The sequence below is a fragment of the Euleptes europaea genome, chromosome 11 (genome assembly GCF_029931775.1).
Source record: "Euleptes europaea isolate rEulEur1 chromosome 11, rEulEur1.hap1, whole genome shotgun sequence".
NCBI lineage: Eukaryota > Metazoa > Chordata > Lepidosauria > Squamata > Sphaerodactylidae > Euleptes > Euleptes europaea.
The window spans coordinates 7,937,276-7,959,433 of record NC_079322.1 but is presented as its reverse complement, the minus strand read 5'-3'; the positions used below and the strand labels follow the sequence as shown (position 1 = coordinate 7,959,433).

Genomic DNA, 22,158 nt, shown 5'->3' with positions numbered 1-22,158 from the left:
TCTCTAGTGGCCAATCAGAAGCCTCACTGGGCAAAAGCCCCAACTGACCCCACCCACCTTCTAAAAACACTTGGTGGGCACCAGGAATGGGGTTGACGGGTTCCATGGAACCCACAGGCACCACATTGGGGACCCCTGGTCTAGACAACACAGCCATCATGGGAGATTTCTGTTTCCACAAGACAAATCTGTTCATCAGAAGGGACACCACATGTACTTGGCATGTTGCGCTGGAAGCCTGCCACCTCCACAATCCACCCAAAAAATTCCATGATGTTTCATGAGTTCTTTTTTAGCCTGTGGGAATTATTAGAGTATTTGCATTATGCTCCCAGGAATGAGGCTTTTAGTATTCATTGGCCATAGAGTTCTGATTGCAAACTGTCTGAAAGAATGGAGACTATCTAGTCAACTGGAACGTCTACACTTCTCCTTCAATCTGCAGCCAGTCTTGGTTTTCTGAGCATGTCTGTGCAGCAGCCACGTTTGTAAACGTGGGTTTGTCATATGCACACTTTACAAGTGATAACTGTAGGCTGAAGAGTAAGTTTAGTATACATCTAAAAATGCAACAGTCTCAATCCAACTGCGCTTTAGCAGAGGTGCCAAGGTCACATTCCAGAATCCAGTCAACAAAGGAAGCATCATACCGATCTGCAGGTGGAACTAAATCCACATCTGAATATCATCATTGCTAACTTTCTGACTGGACATATGCTGGGGGACAAGTGAAAACTGCACATAAACCACCTGTTTGCAGGAATGCTTCTCTGCCCAATTAGGGAAACCCTGGATGCAACACCTTCTACAGGGGCTCTGTGGCAGAACATCTGCTTTGCGGGCAGAAGATTCCAGGTTCAGTCCCCAGCATCTAACAGATTACTGTCAGAAGTTCTGTGGAGTATGGATATTACTCCTATTCTGCAGGTGCTCCATTGGTTACAAATTAACTTCAGGTTTCAGTTGAAGGTACTAGTCACCACCTACAAACCCCCTGAACACATGAAGCTGCCTTATACCAGATCAGACCACTGGTCCATCAAGGTCAGTATCTTCGACTCAGACTGGAAGCAAGTCCAGGGTCTCAGGCGGAGGTCTTTCACCTCACCTACTGCCTGGCCCTTTCAACTGGATATGCCAAGGATTGAACCTGGGACCTTCTGCATGCCAAGGACATGCTCTACCACTGAGCCACTGGCAAAGAGCTCCATAACCCCTGGTCTGATTCAATATAAGGCAGCTTCATGTGTTCATGTGTGTAGGCAAGTACATAAAGAAACCTCTCCAGTTAAAAGGATCAGGTAAGGTGAAACGCCTTTGCTTGAAATCTGGAGAGCTGCTGCCAGTCAGTGAAGACTGACTTTGATGGACCAAGGGTCAGCTTCATGCGTACCTGCTGCTGTACGCATCTTTCCCATAAACAGATCAGGGCAAATTGCTCTGAATTCAAATCTGAAATTTGAAAGGGGTTTCCCCCCATGCTGCTAAATCAGGTCTAATAGAATTAATGTATATCCTAAGTGGAGCAGGGATTTTGCACCTTCTGGCATGGCAAGGACGTCACAGCAAGAGAACTTAAGTGCGCTTACATCATTTGGAATGGTGAGCTCATGGGAACTGGTTGGAGTACTGGCATCCAATCCTAGATGTGAATGACAATAGAGAAAGAAATGTTAGGTCAGTCGTTTTGAAAGATGGAAGAAAAACAGAAGAAAACTAAAACAAAAAGTGGAGCAAAGAAAAAATACTGAACAGCTAGCTCAACAGAAGTGAAAGCTAGAGACACAGATATTAGCGCTATGAACTAATTGGAACTTTTTTTTTTTAAAAAAAGAAGACCTTAAATCCACCAATAAAACAGAAGAGCCTCTTGGCTGCTACCAGAAAGTAAGAGAACGGTCAATTTCACTTAGCCATGAAATCTGACAATTTGCCATCAAAAGTGAACACGTGGCTCCAATTTGGTCCACCGGAAAATAAAAAGTAGAAATCTAAGGTCACTGAAAGGACTTGGTAAAAACTGATAAAATCTAAAATATGGGTGGGAGAAACTAGGCAAACTATGAAGTTATATAGGAGATTAGTCACTTTGCAGGATTGTCGGGAAGAGGGGTGCTTTCAAGGGGAAAGTACAAAAATACCATTAGGTTGCAATATGCTAGACTAAATTTGGATGGATAAAAGGAAGTGCACAGGAAAAATGCATTTAGTGTGTTAACATTCAAAATTACAGATCCACACATTCCACAACAGTACAAGGAACAGACTGAGGAGCAGCATGTTAATGAAAAAAGAAGGAAACAAGAATGGAATGCTTCTCAGAGACATTTTTATCAAATACACCATTTATTGAGGCCAGTTACACTGTGCTCATCTTAATTTTTTGTGCACAAATACTTTAAAAATGGAAGGATTTTTGGTATAACGAATACATGAATTGATTAAAATTAGAATCAATCTTCTTCAACAGTCTATAAGCTTCCTGCCAGCTGATCTGCTGAGTACCATGTACTCAAGACGATCAACAATTAGTCTCCCTCTTCGTTTTGATGTATGTGATAAAAATATTATTACATGCCATACAAAGTATGTACCGGTGTGCAGAGCTTGCCTTCTGTCAACCCCAGCTGTATCATTGCTCTGGACCAAATTTTTCTGTGGCATATTGCAAATATGTTTCATAAATACTTTTTGAAACATCCCTTCATTGTGGAAAGTTTCCAGGGTTTGAAAAGGAAGTTTGTTCAATCCTTCAGATGAAAGAAGGCATTTCGGTGAATGAAAGGTTATAGAAATTCAATAAGAATTCAAGACAGGACGAAAACAAAACAGAGTTTCCATTAACTGAATGCCACTCTTCTCTGATAGGCTATGCTGAATTCCAGATTGATACAGGACTCTTTCAAATACTGAACATAAAAGTTTAATAGCCCAACAGCTTCAAGCACATGGTACATCCCCTGTAGTGGAGAATAATGTCTGATGCCTGGAGACAGAAAAACAACAACCCCAGTTCCAGAGTTGGTGGTAAAATTAAGGTAAAGCACAAGAAAACCAGAACAAAGCCAACATTTTTAGTCATGACAAAAGCAGTCTCATAAAGGGAGCCACAGGGAGGGAAACAACAACGACAAGAAGAAAAAAAATTAAGATGTGAAACACGAGAGGAGCAAATGGCCATTGACCACATTTGGCAATCCAAATGCCGCAATGGCCATAGGAGACAGAGGTGTTAAGAAGAAGGACATCCCCAGGGAGTCATGGGTACGTACCGGGGAAACCAGGGGTGGTCTGCCCAAGGGGAGTAAAAGGGGGATGCTGCATAGCCAACTGGTGAAGCTTGGTCAACTGCAGGGCAGGATGGGAAATTAGAACTAACCAATCAAATGGAATTATTTCAGAGTAGAGAAAAAAAACCATCTTAACACGTTTCAAAACTGGATTAATTAAAATTAAATAAAACAAAAAAAATAAGGTTTTTAAAATCATTCATTCAAATTCTAATCTATCAAAAGAAATAGGTTAAAATGACATTTCTACAGTTATTACATGTAAATGGCTACTGTTAAGGCGTTTAAACTACTGTTCTGTGTATTTATATATTAAAAATTCAAATACGTCACATGCATAGAAGAAACAGACAAAAGGGAATTTGTGTCTGGTCCACTGTGCTTTCCAGCAACTCTTAGACAAAAGTTACCAACAAAGCTTGCATTTGGCTAGATGAGATGCCACTCAGGAGAGGAACCCCTGGATGTTTCCTTGATAGTTAAATACCCAGAAAGCCAGTGGCACCCAGAACAAATACAAGAGGAAACAGAAGACAGGAAGAAATTTGCATGCATTGGACTCACATCTGGATGAGGGATCGCGTACTGCCCCTGAATGGTAAAGGCCTGCAAATGACAGAGAGATTAAATTTCCTTTGCAGACATTTTGGAAAAAGGGCGGAGCTTTGTCCCCATTTCAGAGAGTGCCAGAGTCACGTACCCAGTGCAGACTCAGGCCTGAATGCTCCTACATTTCAACCCCAGGTGTTTGGACTCTCTAATTCGTAGGCATGCCCACTAGCAGGCTCCCCCTCCCCAACCTGCATGCCGCATCACAAACTACTTTTGAAAGCCACCTCAGTTTCGAAAATGGTGGGAAGGGAGCTGCTGGCTGAAAAGTCCGCCCAGCTGCACAGAACTAGATGCGTGGTTCTTTGGGTCCCAGTCACAGAGCGCTGATACCATTTGTTTTGATCCAGTGAATCCCAATGGTGCTATTAAAAAGTCTCCAGCTATAAAGAAATGTGCAATTCCATACAATATACCGTATTGACTTGAAAGGAAGGTGATCCTCAGTGTATGACAATCCCCTTAACAATATTTATACACAAAAAAAACATTATTGGACTTAACTGAAACTTCTATGCAAATGTAAGACGACCCCCCCACCCCCCACCCCGGATGGCATATCAGTGGAAAAAAACTAGTCTTGCATTTGAGTAAATACTTTGTTCTTTGCTACTGCTGCCAAGAAAAAAGACACACCAGCCAATCCAGCAGCTTCTTCTTGGCAAAGCAATGGCGCCTTTTGAGCCATATGTTAAATATGATACTGCTTCCAAATGTTGGTTTTCCAACCCTATACCAAGACCAGCTTTGGAAATTACCTTGTCATGTAACAACAGGCCACATATGATCCTTGCAGGTCCCGTTCCTTGGGGAAATGACTTGGGCGGGGGGAGCAGGAGCCCTGCCTGCCGCAAGTGGTAGCATTCCAAGCCCAAACATGCTCTCCTTAATTTTTTAATGGACATTCCTTGCAATTGCTATGGGGCTTTAAAAATGCAGCACATCTTAGGTTTGGCCCTTAGATGTAACTTAAGTAGGTAAGGTAAAGGTCCCCTGTGCAAGCACCAGGTCATTCCTGACCCATGGGGTGATGTCACATCCCGATGTTTCCAAGGCAGACTTTGTTTGCGGGGTGGTTTGCCAGTGCCTTCCCCAGTCATCTTCCCTTTACCCCCAGCAAGCTGGGTACTCATTTCACCGACCTCAGAAGGATGGAAGGCTGAGTCGACCTTGAGCCGGCTACCTGAAACCGACTTCCGTCGGGATCGAACTCAGGTTGTGAGCAGAGCTTTTGACTGTAGTACTGCAGCTTAACACTCTGCGCCACGGGGCTCAATAGATGTAACTTAAACTAAGTATTATATTGGAGATCCGTCATAGGATTAGAATTGGCTCTCCCAGGCTGCAATCAGCCCCAGTAGGGAAAGAAGACAGATATCAGGCAGGATGCCTGTCTTCTTTCTCTGCTGGAGATAACTGAAGTGGAGGTGCAGTTTCGCTTGGGAAAATGACTTAGTGGAAAAAGTTAATCCCCTTCTTGCCAAACCTGCTGAATCAGGTTTCCTCTCCCTCCCAAACTGCTTCTTCCAAGTCTAGAAGCACATCTGGAGATCTGATAGCAGATTGCCACAGTAACCTGTAATTTCATCTAAAATAAGATACAAAGCACAAATAAACTTTTTTTTTCATTTTTTAAGTGACAGGTAGGGTTGCCAGGTCGCTTGGATTGGCAGGCAATTGGGGGTTTGAGTGGTAAAAGCGGCCCGTCGTGATGCGGCGCTTCCTGATGTACACCAGAAGTGACGTAATTGCGTTGGTGCGGCTGCACACATGCAATCTTTGCCCCAGCTCTGCCCCAAAAACCTCCCATCAGAGGAGAGGGGGGACCTGGCAACCCTAGTGACAGGCACTGTGGTTTTTTAAAAATCTTGTGTCAGGGATGCTTACCATTGGAAAACAAACTACCGTAAATATATGGCCAATTTTCTATTTAGCTTTTCCACCATCAGAGAGACCAGACAAGCCACGGGAAAGGAAGAATCCTCATTGACAGTGCATTCCTGAGAGGAATGCCTGCACTGGGCTTTGGAGGCAACGCGGCTGCGCTGCCTCCAAAGGAGGTTTTGGCCCTGCCTCTACCTTAGGGCTCCCCTTTGCAGGCCTCAGAACCGGGAGGGAGGCAGGTTGCTGCTCCTTCCTCAGACTGGCCACCATTCCAACTGAGGTGTGCCCCAGTCCTCCATTTCCTCCCCGGCCTGCCTGGCTACCTCCTATTGATAGAGACCAGTTGCCCCTCCCTTCTCCTTCTGCACCAATCCCTGTGGTTTCCTGCCTTCCCTTGCTGCCCCCAGACAACTGAGCGCGGGCTTATTTATATCTGCTCCATGGGCCCCACCCATCTCTATCGAGCTCCGCCCCCGCCCACCTTGGCCCGGCCTGCCCCCTCTCCCCATCCCAGGGTGTTGTAGATGGGGTGGATCATCAGATCCGGTACACCTTCAGACTTCCCCTGGAGGGAGGCTGTCCTCGCCCTCAACCCTAGCCTCCCTTGGGCCTGCTCCTTTGGCATCGACAGGCTTCTCATCCTGCTGCCTTCCACCTCTGTCATTTCTCCGCCTGCTCCCTGTTGTTGAGCAGCTCGATTCTCTTTGCTTCTGCTGACTGCTCCTCTGGACTCCCCTCCAACTCCAGGTAAGGCACCACCTGGTTGCTGTGTGAGGGGGAGTTTTTAACCCGTAATCCATTAAAAAACCCTACAATCCATGCAACAGGGGAAAAAACCCAGAAAGTTCTTTGTCTAGCGGCAGCAATGACTCTACCATCTCTACCATGAAGGCCAGTGTGTTGCAGCACACTCTGGAAGGAGAGGCAGCCATGTGGCGTCTGAAGAGGAGGGCAAGGAGTGTGAGTCGAGAGTCTTGTTTGGGGGCTTCCTAGAAGCACCTGGTTGGCCGCTGTGTGAACAGACTGCTGGACTTGATGGGCCTTGGTCTGATCCAGCAGGGCCTTTCTGATGTTCTTATGACCCCCAACACTGGACTTGGCTCTCTAGTTATCTCTGGGGAGGAGATCGTGGTGGTGGAAGGGGGCACTGAGGAGGGGAAGAGAAACAGATCAGGTTGGATTTGGAATAAACACCACGAGAATTCCCTCTACAAAATCAGTACATCCAGAAGGGGGGGCACCCCAATCAGTACTATACCAGACAGAAAAGAAGAACAAGCGGAACACTAACAGGCGCCGGCTGAGGTTGGGCCAGGACGGTGTGGTTTCCAGCCGAAGCCAAAATGGTGTCTGCTCTTACCTGGCCCCCTGCAAAAATTATAGGTGCAGAGGCAGGTTTGGGGCGGTAAGGAATGGTTGCACCTTTGGGTGGAGACTGAGGGGAAAAAAGAGAGAGGAATAAATGAGAGAAGGTAAAACAGCCAAGATGCACGAACATTCGTTACTGCTGCAAATTATGGCATTGACAGTCACACAATCTCACCCTCATAACATGACCTATTTTCCTAACGGTCGCATTTCGGCTGTCACTGGTGCATGGTGATGTGTGTCTCTGCTTGTGCATAGCATTTTAAACTTTTCTATTACACTCTTAGCAGTGCTTTCAGGAAGGCGTGACCAAGTGCCTGCTCACAAATGAACTTAGTGCGCACAGCCAACACACATCAGGGCATGAGAAGAAAACCCCACCTCAAGCCCAATCTCCCACACATCAAGCACTTTCAGTGGAACAGAACATGCAAAAATTTGTGCACCATGACCAAAATGCCACTCATCCACCCACAGATGGACGGCAGAGCAGAACTGACTCAAGTACAAATTTCCTTTGGTTCATCCAAAATGTTCTTTGTCTGCAGTTGTGGGGCAAAGGCCTTTCCAGAGAAAACTGTGAAATGGCTCTAAAATTACTATTTTTGTAAAAAACAAAAAACAAAAAAAACCTAAATGACATTTCAGAAAACGATGAAGAGAATCACAGAAGTAAATAACGCCTTCATAAATCACCCCTGCTAACCCTCTAGCAATTCAGTTCAATCACAGTATCCCAAATGCTGGTCAAAATGGCTACTAGTCATGATGCATCCCTATTCTCTCCAGTACCAGAGGAGCATGCCTATTATCTTAGGTGCCGTGGAACACAGGCAGGATGGTGCTGCAGCAGTCGTCTTGTTTGTGGGCTTCCTGGAGGCACCTGGTTGTCCGCTGTGTGAACAGACTGCTGGACTTGATGGGCCTTGGTCTGATCCAGCAGGGCTTTTCTTATGTTCATGCTTCTGCATTTAATCAAATCATCAGCAAATCTCTTGCTAGAATCCATAGAAGCAAGCCATGCTCCTTACTGGGTCAAGATCAATGGCCCATCCGTCCTGCACAGAATCCTGTCTCAGAAGGATACTACAGAAGTATTTACTAAACACTCAGAGCAATGATGGAGCCTCCCTTTCCCTGCCATTGAGACACATCCTCTGGATGATTAAGACCTGGGTGTGTCCTCACTACCAGGATGTGGTGGTGGAAAGTGCCATCAAGTTGCAGCCAACTTATGCCGACCAAGTAGGGCAAGGTGTCAAATATAAGGCCCGTGGGCCAGATCCGGCCCCTTGAGAGCTCTTATCCAGCCTGCAAGCCATCCGAGGCACGCCCCCCCCTCGATCTGGGCTGGCGAGGCATGGCCCAGCCTGACCCGACCAAGTGACATTTATGCCATATCCGGCCCTCGTAACAAATGAGTTCGACAACCCTGCTGTAGGGTTTTCAAGGCAAGAGACATTGAGAGGTGGTCTGCCATTGCCTGCCTCCATGTAGCAACCCTCGACATCCTTGGTGGTCTCCCATCCAAGTACTTAGCCAGGGCCAACCCTGCTTAGCTTCCAAGAATTAATGAGACCAGGCTAGCCTAGGCCATCCAGGATGTACTTCCAGACTATCCTAGTTATAACTACTAACCTCCTATTCCATGGGTTGGTCAGTCCTTATTATGCACTACAGTTCTCTTCCTGGACTACCCCCTATCCTGTGGTTTGCAGATCTATTGTTTGGTGCATCCAGCCAATCCCAGAATAACATAGGCTTATATTTTGAGTTGGCAATAAGTATTAAGAACACAAATAAAACACTGTCCATGAGGGCTGTCGAGTTTAACCACTGTCAAAGGGACGTTATGCTCACAATTAAATACTGCACTAGTGGACCCTGTCAGGGAGGTGCTCAACCCCCATCACACGGAGAAAGCTAAATGTTCCCAGACACAGTGAATCATTGTAAGAATGGCTGCCGACGACACTCCAGGACTGCATCTTACCTCTAGCATAACCACGCAGATTTGCTTTACACACTGAATAATGGCGTCAGGAGTACCCGATATAGTCACGGCACGTTCTGTGGAGTTTGGTAACATGTCCCCCGCAACTTGAACTTGGGCACCTGTGGACTTCAACGCAAACAGGGGGTGTTAAGAGAAATGAACAGGCAGCTTGTTCATCATTAAAAATAAAAGACCACAAAATAACTATTGCTGTGCTGTGCTGTTGCAATTGTTCACCACCTTAACCAAATGCTATGTATGCATGGAATATAACAATGGGTGTTTGGGGTTTAATCCTAAAGCCAGCTTCTCAGAATTAGGATGAAGTTGATGATGGTGTAAAATAAAGGCGCTGGGTGGGAGGCATTTCCCTGTTTTTCCCTAGGAAAAAATTGAAATTCTAGGAAAAATGGAAATATATACAATACTTTTTCTTTACAAAAACCTACTCTTTTATTGCTTTTTTTACTGCTTTATTTTACTGTAACTCTACTTAGAATAGCACTGTTAGAAGTATTAATTCCTTAGATAGCAATCCTAAACCAGCCTATTCACAACTATGTCACATTTGATTCAGTGGGCCTGACTCTCAGAAGAGGCAGACAGAGACAGCTGCAAATGCTGCATCCTAAGCTACCTGAGCAGATGGATCTTAGTTTTTGATATTTATGCTGTCGCAAAAAATAAAAGGTGAAAATAGAAAACAACTTTTGTAGTGAACAAAAGGAAGTGTTTTCTTTTGACAGAAACAGGTTCATAGTCACTAGCAGCATATTTAAACATTGAGTTAAACATTATAACATTGAAAACACTGAACTCTTCAAAAGTGTGTTATTGTACACCTTATAGCATATTAATTGTGGATAAAATTAATCACATTTAAACAATTAACATAAAAATATGTTGTATATAACTCCATGTACATAGGAATTATCAATATATCTAATTCACTACATGGTCTGTCTGTGGATATGGAAATCTGGAGATTGGGGCTGTGAACAGACAAGACAGATCTTTCTACAAACATGAGAAAAGCCCCAGGTATCTACCATAATCTGAAATCCAAAAAAACCAAAACAAAATTGAGGGTGGCAGTCACATATATTCAGCCTAACCTACCTCACAGGGGTGTTGTGAGGTTAAAATGGAGGGGAGGAGAATGATGTAAGCTCCTTTGGGTCTCCATTATGGAGAGAGGCAGGATATAGATGAAACAAATAAAGAATGAATACAGCACATAAAATTGATGAAGCAAATAAATAATGACTACAGCAGATAAAAGGTTGGTTGGTGGGTGGGAAGGAGAGGAGGTAGTAGGGAAACGTAAGGATACAGGAGCTGCCAGGAGGAGGAAAAGAGGAAATTGTGTAGGGAGGGGACAGAGGGGAATGTGAGGCGCCCCCCCAAATCCTTGCAGGTCCCCCACTGTGCAGCTGGGCCCAGCTCAGTTTAGTGGCCAGCACTGCAGAGAGTTTTCCCAGGGAGAGGCTGACAGAAGGAAGATGGAAAGAAGGGGTGGGGGGAGAAGGGAAAGCTCAAGAAGGGGGCAGATAAAGGCAGCTTGGTTGGTGGGTGGGAAGGAGAGATGGATGCAGGAAAAGGGGAGCGCTGCAGGCCCTTGTGGGTCCCCCACTTGTCCCTTTTTAATCTTCAGAGAAATTCTTGGGAATAGGATGATGTAGCAGCATACATTAAAACAAAAGACGTACCTAATTATTTATGTACCATCCCGTGCCTCTTTCAAGGATCTCAGGTTGGCATACAAAATTTGTTTTATCCGAGCGACAGCTCCAGGAATTGTTTTAGGCCGACAGATTTTTAATGGAGATGCAGCAAATAATATTTTAAATGACTAGTGATATATAAGTGAGATCATGGGGCGAAAACACGTGGTCGCTTTAGCCTCCTTTAGTCCCTGTTTCACCCTGGATTCAGCCAGGATCAAACGAGCGTTTTGCCGAACGTGCGTTCGATCCTGGCTTAATCCTGGCTGAAACAGGGAATAAAAGAGGCTAAAACGACCATGACTGACTGGGAATTTGAACCTGGAGATCCCAGACAAGTTCAAGAGCTGATACAGATAGAAATCTCACAAATAACCAGGAAACAAGATTCATTGACAAAACTGATTCTCCTACTGTAATATCCAACTATTGCAAATATTATATGATTATCTATGAATCTTTATTCTTTCCTGTTCATGATTCATTGCAGCTCCAGTTTTTGTGGTTGACAGAAAATTCGTTCAGAAATAGATTCTTCCAAGTCATTAAGGCAGTAATTAAAAATGACCTCCGGTGTCTGAAAAATTTCAGCTTGCAAATAAATGGAAGTCCTTGAAGAGGAGTTTTATGATTGGATACCTGCCTTCCATCATCAGTTCTAAATGAGATTTGAGGCTGCATTTCACTTTGGCACCTGTCATAACTGTGTATTGCCGCAATAACAATTGCTAAGGAAAGGTCAAAATGGACGTAACCTGGGAGACCCATATTCCAGCAGCAGTGGAAGAGATAGCTTTCTCTCTTCCATCTTCCCTGCTCCCAGGAACTTGGAATGAAGCTGCTCTGGCAGCACTGGGTCTTTAGTATGGACATCAGGTGCCTTAAAACGTAAAGAACAAGACTCGGGACTTTGGGCACCTGAGATGTTGTAGTCAAGGGTTGTCCCTTCCCCTTCTGGCCGTCCCCCTCTTCTCTTAATCATCTGGAACAAATAGGGTTGCCAACTTCCCATTATTACAACTGGTCTCCAGGTGACAGAGATCAGTTCACCTGGAGAAAATAGTTGCTTTGTAAGGTGGACTCTATGGCATTAGACCCCACTGAACTCCCTCTCCTCCCCAAACTCCATCTTTCCCAGGCTCCGCCCTCAAAATCTCCAGGTATTTTCCAACTTGTAGCTGGCCCCCCCAGGAACAATGCTGCTCTGGTAGCAATCCGGGAACCATAGGGTTGCCAGGTCCCTCTTGGCAACTGGCGGGAGGTGTTAGGGGCAGAGCCTGAGGAGGGCAGGGTTTAGGGAAGGGAGGGACTTCAATGCCATAGAGTTCAATTGCCAAAGCGGCCATTTTCTCCAGGTGAACTGATCTCTTATTGGCTGGAGATCAGTTGTAATAACAGGGGATCTCAAGCTAGAACCTGGAGGCTGGCAACCCTAGGGAACCAGGAAACTTGGGGAAATGTAGTTGTCACAGGGCATCTGATATCCTTGGTACAGAGATTAAGAATCCTGGGAAAACGACATTTCCCACAGTTTCTGGGATACAGCTGAAGCTGCATTCCAGGTGTTGGGGAGAAGCCTCCCTCCCAGTAAGAGCATCAGCTAGGAAAGTGGGAAGAAGGATGTGAGAGGCAGGAAGTGCTCATGTGGCCATACTGAAGAGAAACATTGTCAGTTACCAATACGGTTGCCAACTCTGGACTGGGAAATACCTGGAGATGTGTGGAGGTGGAGCCTGGGGAGAGAGGAGTTTGGGGAGGGGAGGAGGCCCAACAAGATGTAATGTCATAAAGCTGTCCCTCCAAAGCTGTCATTTCCTCCAGGGGAACTGATCTCTGTCGCCTGGAGATCAGTTGTAATTCCAGGAGATCTCCAGGCCCCACCTGGAGGTTGGCAATCCTAGTCAACAATGATCCGAACCAAAGAACTGCAAACTTCAGCTGTATCACTAACTAGAAACTTAAAATTTGGCATTTACATTTTTCTATGTAGGAACAAACTTTCTGACACAGATAAGAATGATTTGTAATAACCCACTTGGCGGAAAACTGCAATATTTGTCGAAATATTAAAAATAAAACTTTTGGAGAGAAATGTAAACACCTTGTCAAAGTAAATGTAAACACCTTGTCAAAAGATGCAGATGTATTTGAAACTAAGGAATAATGTTGAGGAAAGACTTCTAATTTAATTTAATACAAAGCAATGAGAACACAACAGGAACTATAAACCTAAACCAAGTGGAATTTATCTTGTATGGGAAGAACAATAAATGAGAAACTCTGACCAAACTCCTTGTTCCTTTTCATAATGTTACCATTGGCTAATCCATAAAAACACATAATGAGGTCCAGTCATGTATAAATATGCATATCTGGGAGAATAAAACCCCAAGAGTCGAGCACAGCAAGAAGACATGGGGGGTTCCCAGTATTGTGAAGCGTTGCCATAAAGCCAGATCAGTCCCAATGAGTCAGTAGGCAAAAATGTGAACCTTTATTTATAGAATAATTCTGCATGGATTTTTAAATATTAGTTTGGATGTAGAATTAGAAAATAATCTGAATTAAACTATGGAAAAAACTAATATGTACTATTTATTTTATACACACACACACACACATTTTATATACATATAAATATATACTGCTGCTTCGGGTGCCCTGCTTCAGGTCCTGCTGCCTTCTGAGATGAGGCGGGTTGCAACCTAGGAGAGGGCCTTCTCAGTCTTGGCACCAAAGCTCTGGAATTCTCTCCCCAGGACATGGCTGGATCTTGGGGGGGGGGGGGGCAAGAGCTCCGGGTGCAAGGAGGTGGGGGGCGCCAGCATTGGCATGGAGCAGCACAGGCGCAGCTGCCTGCCCGCGGCCTAGCTGGTGTGAACGCCACCGCCCAGTATTTAGCCGCCCACCCTTCCTCACTGCACGCACTGCATCTACAGCAACTGCGCACAAGGCCAGGGGGCGGGTGAGCATGCGGTGGTGACTGCCTCTCTGGCCACCAGCGCCTGGCTCGAGCGCGTGCACGCATGTGGCATACCCCCTCCCTTCCCCCTGCCCTGGGTGCTCCTTCCCCCAGCTCCATGCCTTCCCTAGAGAGATTCATCTTTCCCTTTCTGTTGCCATCCTCCATTAGGCGGTGAAGACTTTTTGATTTTATTTGGCATTCCCTCAGTGATCCTTCCTATAAAAAAATGATTTTTTTCTGTTTTTCTGTTTTGTACGTATTTTAACTCTGCTTTTAATGGTTTTAATTTGTGTTTGGGGGATTGATTTTAACGGTTTTAAAAGTGGGGACTGTATTGTATTGTATTTAATTGTATTGTATTTATTGATACGGTCTGTTTGACCAACCAAAAATTAATACATACAATTATCTGACTTAATAAACTGCAAAACTAATATAAATTACAAAATTAGATAAAAGACTAATAATATTAAAATGTAAAATATTAAAACATATCACAAGAATTAACTTAACATCTTAATATTTCTAAAGGTATAGCACGGTTTAGTATTTTTTTTCCATTCTATTTTTGTGAGTTTTAATTGCAATGGAAAAAAATTTGGCTGTTGGGAGCAAAAAGTGTGGAGTTTCACCCATCAGGAGCCTCTTAATCAGGAACTCTACTGGCTTATCGGGGAATCCACTGATCAGGGAAGCAATAAATTTAATACGGGTCTCATGATCTCAGCTGAGTCTCAGCTGAGCAATACATGTTAGGTGGTTTCGATGTCTCCTGATCTGCAAGGGAATAGCCTTTCTGATCTTGGAATCTTTCTTGCATTTTCCTTCTAGGACAGCTGAAGGCAGGGCGTGACATCTGGCTAGAGTTTAGGCCTTCCTATAGTTGATAAATTCCAAATGGGAGAAATATGTTGCAGGGGTAACTAGGTATTTAGATTTTTCTGGAGCCAAGAAGAAGGGTGATTTCCCCAGGTCTGCCTGACATTCGGTATCTTCAGCCCTTTGCTTCAAAAAGTTTGCTGCTTGTTCTAAACCCATGGCTAATAGGAAAGATGGAGAAAGGCCCAGCCAGGCCAATAAAAGTGGGGGTTGAAACACACACTTCCCTGAAGGTCTGCTTAAACCTTAAGCAACACAGATTCAAATCTTTGGGCACTTTGATTTGAGCCCAGTAGCACTTTAGAGACAAACAAGAGTTCCAGGGTTTAAACAGCAACACGATTCTTGCTTACCTGCTGGTTTCTGCCAAGGCTCACTGATCTGTGTCCATAATCCTTCCTGTCTGTGTATCACCTTAGAAGCCTCTGCCTCATAGACACCAGCCCAAGACCAAAGTCTTGCCTCTCCTTTTCTTGGTGGTGATATTTTAAAGCACATGACCTTAACTTGGCCTCTCAAATAATTAAGGTACCTATGGGCATTTCTGATTGGGGGAAAAAACCTCTCTCCCAAAGCTATGTCTATTTCCCTGCAGATTTCTAAACACAAGGACAGTAGAGAGCTACAGGCACCTCTGACAAGACGACATCATCTGCTCCCTTTGCTAAGAACTCTGAATTAAAATTCTTGACTTCATTCAGGCAAAGTAGAAGATTTCAAAGGAACTCTGAGTTCTTTGGAAGTCTGCCCAAGGTTCCTGGGTATGAAGCTCAGCCTCTGTGGGCAAGCTTGAACACACAAACACATGAAGCTGCCTTATACTGAATCAGACCCTTGGTCCATCAAAGTCAGTATTTCTTACTCAGACTGGCAGCGGCTCTCCAGGGTCTCAGGCTGAGGTCTTTCACATCACCTTCTTGCCTAGTGCCTTTAACTGGAGATGCCGGGGACTGAACCTAGGACCTTCTGCATGCAAAGCAGAGGCTCTAACACTGAGCCATGGCCCCTCCCCAAAGCTTCTCCAAAAGACACCCTGATAGCCTATCTTTATTCATCCCCCCCCCAATTTATTTATATCCCACCGTTCTCCCCAGCGTGACTCAAAGCAACTTAAAACAGTGTTCTCCCCTCCTCCATTCTCTCACAGCAACCACCTGGTGAGGAAGACCAAGCTAAGAGTTTGGGATGGGCCCAAGGTCACCCAGCGACCTTCCATAGCAGAAGCGGGGATTCGAACCCGAGTCTCCCAGGATCTTAGTCCAATGCTCTATCTACGATGCCACAGTGGCACTTTCAGGCACAAGTTGTTCAGGTGGAGTGAGACCCAACAAGCAATTCCCTGTATGGACTAAGTATGCATCCTGTAATATGTCCCAGAATCCTCAGTAATGCCCAGCGATTCCATGGCAAGGAACTCAGTACGGAAAATGTTCCCAGAAGGAAGGTACTTCGAAAAACGCCACGCCAAGGGCAACAGTCTGTGCTCTGGGCTGCTGCTTACCTCCCTGATTTCTTTGATTTTGGACCCTCCTTTGCCTATAAGGGATCCACACTGGCTCGCAGGGACAACCAGTCGCAGGGTTACCGGTGGCTTGCTTGTCACCGTGCTGTTTGTCATAGAAGCATTGATATCCTGTAATGACAACATCAATAAGAACCAAGCAGTGATTTATTGTTCCCCTCCAGAGGATCTACAGGAGCCCCGTGTCGCAGAGTGGTCAGCTGCAGTACTGCCATCAAAAGCTCTGCTCACGACTTGAGTTCGATCCTGACTGAAGTCGCTGATATGCGGCAAGTCCCTCACACTTTTAAAGCAAAGATGAGAAAGTAAAATCAATGAAAAATGGAACAGCAAGAATTAAAGACATTGATCTACTGACAACGATAAGGGGTGGTTGTTGATTCCCCCACCCCAAGAAAACACAGATTTGTACTTTGCTCTTTCAAGGATTGCCATGTACACACAATTTGGTTTTGACAGAATGTCAGCAGATGCAGCCAGGTCTATATGATGAGTAAACAAAGAGGTAGGGCTTTTCCGCATTCTCAGTTTCCTTGCTTGTAAGTTCCTGCTTCTTCGGGGGGGGGGGTGTTCACTTCCGCACATGTTTTGCTCCCCCTGGTGGTTAATTCGATATCAAACAGGTTTATGTCCAGCGAAAAAACCTGCAGTTTAAATCTGCTGGAAGATGTGATGGACTTAAACCTGTGTTTAATCAACCACTAGAGGGAGCAAAACACATGCGGAACTGACAGCGGAAAAGCCCGTAAGTAAAAGCAGCAAATGTACTCAGCTAGCAGCACATCACAACCTCAACATCGCTGTTCTCTCCTTGGAAAAGGCACCCTTCACCAGTGGAACAAGACAGGTGAAGAAGGTTCACGCGAGTGCATTTGTCACGAGGCAGCTGCAGCCAATTACAGTTTAGAGGCAAGTGCACTTGGAGGACACCTGTATAGGGGAGCCACAAGTCAATGGCAGAGCACATGGTTTGCATGTGCAAGGTCCCTGAGACAGTCTCTGGTTCTATCTGTTCTATCAGTGATCTGGTTCTATCAGTTTCATATGTTCATATTGACAAATTTGTTGCATTGGCGCTTTCCTCCCCCCGAGGTGTTCACTTGAAACTTCTTAATAATACAGCTCAAAAGTAGTGTCTGGCCTTCAGCCCTATATTTTCCATTTCTGTTTCTTGCTTGTGTGTGTCAAGTGTTGTCAAGTCACAGTCAACTTATGACAACCTGTAGGGTTTTCAAGGCAAGAGACTAACAGTGATGGTTTGCCATTGCCTGCCTGTGTAGAGAGACCCTGAACTTACTCGGTGGTCTCCCATCCAAATACTAACCAGGGATGACCCTGCTTAGTTTCAGAAATCTGATGAGATCAGGCTAGCCTGGGGCCATCCAGGTCAGGGCCTTCCTTACTTACACATTGTCAAAACATAAAAAGTTTGTTCTTAACCAAATCACACTTTATTTTGAATCACATGCAGTACAAATGTGTTTATTTACGTTATTTATGGTTTGCCTTTCCAACTGCGACTCAAGGCGCATTACCAAGTCAATGCAATCAACAGGACAAAACATCTAATAAGCAATGTAAATGGACTAACAGCGCATTCCGGGGGGGGGGGAGGGCAAAGCTCCATAGGAGCCGTGTGACCCCGCGCTGGGATAAATGCCGTTTAACCCAGGATAACAGGGGGGCTGGGCACCCCAGAGCAGCGCAGGCCTCCGCCATCATAGCTGGGACCCAAATCCTGGAAGCGGCAGGCCGTGCTGGTGTCGTGGGGATGTTCCCGGGGCATTCCAAGGGGTGCTGCTGACATTAGTGGTGTAGTGGGCCAGCATGGTGTAGTGGTTAAGAGCAGTGGTTTGGAGCGGTGGAGTCTGATCTGGAGAACCGGGTTTGATTCCCCCTCCTCCACATGAGTGGCGGAGGCTAATCTGGTGAACTGGATTTGTTTCCCCAGTCCTCCACACAAAGCCAACTGGGTGACCTTGGGCTAGTCACAGCTCTCTCAGCCCCACCTGCCTCACAGGATGTCTGTTGTGGGGAGAGGAAGGGAAGGCGATTGTAAGCTGGTTTGCTTCTTAAGTGGTAGAGAAAGTCGGCTTATAAACTCTTCTTCTTTCTCCCTGGGAACGCCTCCTTGAGCTGTGGCGTGGCTGGGCCACCTTTCTTGGTGGGGCAGCCTCGCTGTTTGCAATGGGGTATTCCCTCCTTTTTTTATTTTTTAAAAAGCGTCCGTCCCCCCCCCCCCCCCGCGCCCATGGTGGCCAGGAAGCCTCTGAAGAGGTGGCATGATTGTGCCGCTCCCAGCCACCACGGATCTACCCGCCCCCCAGGAATGGGCTGCCTGGCTCTAATTTATAGATATGGGTAAAGGAGCTGAAGCACCTCAATTTTTAATTGTGCTTCACCCCTGAGCCCCATTACAGACATTTTGCTATGCCTTATAAAAATATAAATTATTTACTTTGTTTATACCCCACTTTTCTCCCCAATGGGGACTCAAAGTATGTTATAGCATTATTCCCTCCTTTATTTCATCCTCACAACAACCCTGTGAGGTAGGTTAGGTGGAGAGTGTGTCACCCAGTAAGCTTCCACAGCAGAGGGGAGATTCGAACCTGGGTCTCCCAGATCCTAGTCCAACACCCTAACCACTATACGCAAATGGTAGTCTTAATATGTTATCTTGATGACTAGATTTAGAAACTGGAGAGTTTCTTCAGAAGCTTTGGAGTCTAAAGAAGACAGCTGCAGCTAGTGGGCAGAGAAGGATACTGTCTGTAGGGTTTGGCTAAATACAGGCTGTCATGTTTCCCAGGGCATATAAAGAAGCCCCCATGAGACATTTCATTGGTTTTTGGTCCCCAGAATTTCCTCAGATGACTCTCCTGAAACTTTACATTTCCTTCACTTTACATTTTACATCAAGGCAGAATTTTACAGCAACTATGTGAAAAAATATGTCTGAAAAATGACTGCTTCAATCCTACACTGAAGCATATGATATTCATGTTAAATTCAAATCCAAAATAGGAATAGAAATATCTTCAAACCTCCACCCCTCCCCATCTCACTGTTATCATTCTTTGCGGACTAGCAGTCCCTGAGGAATGAAAAAGGGAAATAAATGCTCAAAAAGCACATAAATGATCCATTATTTCTCTTCCGGTGTTACTGCTGGGAACATTTATAAAAAAAATAAAGTTACCTTCATGTTTTATTTAATTGCAATGAAACCAATTCTGTGCTATGTTCAAGCAAACATGAGGAAAATCTAATAATATTTTTACAGTGTAATTTCAGGAAAGAAGAATCTCCATTTACTTACTTCTTCGAATTTTAGGGCAATCATAGAAAAAGCCTTAAAAATGGCATCTGTTGGGCCTGTTATTGTCACGATTCTTTCTGGACAGGATCCTTCGGAGATGTTGATCCGAGCACCACTCTGTGAAAAATGGACAATTTTTAAAGACCCCCCCCATTTTCCTGTTTATGCAGAGTCTTCTCAACAGTCTGCCAGATTCGACTTGAGAACCAGGACCACCCATATTATCTAGCTCAGGGGTCCCCAACACAGTGTCCATGGGTGCCATGGTACCTGCCAACACCTTTCCTGGTGCCTGCCAAGTGTTTTTAGAAAGTGGGTGGGGACGGTGAGGCTTTTGTCCAGCAAGGCTTTTGACTGGCCACTGGAAATGTGCCTGCCTGTGCAGATTTTTAAAAACAGTTGTCACCATTGCACAAGGGTCCATGGCAGCGTTTTGTGGCTCTGCCTACCACACGGTGTCAGAACTCCAAAGGTGCCCACGGGCTCAAAAATGTTGGGGACCCCTGCTCTTGCTTCATCACACACAGATGGCCCTCACTACATGGGGGTGGGCACAGGGTTCATTTAAGGAATTGATAGGTCGAAGGACAGACCTGCAGGAACAGTTGCAATCAAGGGTATGAATTAGGGTTGCCAGGTGCCCGGTGGTGGTGGGCAAACCCCCGGAAATTCGCCCCTCTGCCCGCCGACCACCTGAGGGTCGTCAGGCAAACGTGCACACGCACGCACACACAGCGCACATGCTTTTTCCACTTAGTTTGAGTGGTAAAGGGCCGCTTTACCACTCAAACTAAGAGGAAAAGGCCCCTCGCGAGGCGGCACTTCTGGTTGTAAACCAGAAGTGACGCGCATGTGCGCACAATCCCGAACACAGCCCCATAGCCTCCCACCGGAGGAGAGAGGGGACCTGGCAGCCCTAGTATGAATTAAGGTTTCTCTTAGCAGGAACTGAAGCGACAAATGTAACATACTTCAGCACTGTGGCCATGATACAGAGTCCTGTGATAAGGTGCTTGCATGAAAGCACAGGGGCAGAACTCTGAAATTAGTCCTGATCTTTGTCAGATACATTCAATAGGTCCACAACAGGCAGAAATTTATATAAGAGGTTACAAAGGGTAAAGATCAAAAGGGCATGAAATGCAGGAAGGGCGTGACATAATCATGTAAAATTCAAATGAGACCAAGAAAAGGACAGAGGCAATTTACAACAACAATACTTGCCAGGAACACAATTTCTGTAATTCTGCTACGCTGTTTAAAACAGGGTTGTGGTCACCTGTGCAGTCACATACTGCGCACACACAGGCCTGCTGTGAAGAGACTTTCCTGCCTTTTCCAGCATAAAAGGGGGGGCGAAGCATCCTCCCCTCTGCCCCTCACTGCTGCCGTTGGAGAGAGCTGGTCTTGCTTAGAGTTCACAGAAGGGCAGGGATGAGAGACGGCACAGGCGACCACTTGATGAACACCAGTTACAGGTGAATGCAACCGTTTTCCTCTTTGTGGTACCCGTGCAGACCCACATGGGAGAGCAGCAGGCTGATTCAACGAGTCTTAGAAGGCAGGTGCGAGCTCCTAGTTGAAGACTGACTGGAGTACCGGCTTTCCGACTGCCGCATCTTTCACGGCATCGGTGTCTACAGAGTACTGCTTGGCGAACGTGCCTGAGGAGGGCCAGGCAGCCGACTGGCAAACCTCTTTGACATGGAAGCCTCATTGAATTACTGCAGAAGCCAACTGTGCCCTGGTGGAATGGGAGTTGAGCAGTAACGGGCAGTCAACTCACTAAGTTGGTAGCCTAACCGTATACAGGAGACAATCCATCTGGAAATGGATTGTGTGGAGTTAGGGCTGAGAAAGAGAGGAATAGGTTATCCTTTCTAAAACTTTTGGTTTTGTTCAGGTGGAATAGTAATGCTCTGCAGACATCTGGAGTGTGAAGGGTACGTTTGGTTTCATCCTGTGACTGTGAATACTGACAAAGGGATGTCTTGATTTCAGTGGATTTTTTTGAATTTTAAGGAAAGGGGAATCATGACTGAGGACCTGGAGTTCACTGACTCTCTTGGCTGACATTATGGCTACCAAGAATATGGTGTTCCTAGAGAGCAGTCTGAATAGGCAAATTAGCCATAGGTTCAAATGGTTTGCCCCACAGTTTGGCTAGCACCAGTGAAAGACTCCATTTAGGGACCGGGTGATGGACTGGTGGAAATTGGCTTAATAGGCCTTTCAAGAACGCTTTGGATTCTCTCTGGGCAAAAATTGATTTCCCCCCAATGTGTGTGTGGAAGCAGGCTATGACTGCCAGATGCATTTTGAAAGAGGCTGGAGACCTTGGACTGGGTGAAGGAAGTAGTTGAAGGTTTGACCTAGGGAGCACTTCACTGGGTCAATTTGTTTCTGACTGGCCCATGACAAAAAGCGCTTCCATTCTGAGAAGTACGCACATCATGTTGATGGCTTCTTGGCATTTAATAGCACCTGTTTCACAGGTTCTGAAAACAGACATTGGGAAATGAATGAGCCATGCTGTTAAATGCAGGCCATGTTTGGGTGTATGAAGGGCCCCTGACATAGGAGGTCATGATGGAGTGGG

General features: G+C 45.5%; 1 protein-coding gene across 5 annotated transcripts in view; it reads right to left on the bottom strand.

Annotated features, from left to right (window-relative positions):
* The window catches only part of LOC130484325 (poly(rC)-binding protein 3-like), a 240,677-nt gene that overhangs the window by 18,474 nt on the left and 200,045 nt on the right, over window positions 1–22,158 (bottom strand). For all 5 annotated transcript variants that reach the window (XM_056857256.1, XM_056857258.1, XM_056857257.1 and 2 more), the window contains 7 exons: window positions 19,560–19,676; window positions 16,217–16,348; window positions 9,145–9,273; window positions 7,075–7,218; window positions 3,855–3,896; window positions 3,273–3,348; window positions 1,590–1,642 (listed from right to left, as the gene is read on the bottom strand). In XM_056857256.1, the coding sequence (XP_056713234.1) occupies window positions 1,590–1,642; window positions 3,273–3,348; window positions 3,855–3,896; window positions 7,075–7,218; window positions 9,145–9,273; window positions 16,217–16,348; window positions 19,560–19,676 (693 nt within the window). The remainder of the gene's footprint in view (window positions 1–1,589; window positions 1,643–3,272; window positions 3,349–3,854; window positions 3,897–7,074; window positions 7,219–9,144; window positions 9,274–16,216; window positions 16,349–19,559; window positions 19,677–22,158) is intronic.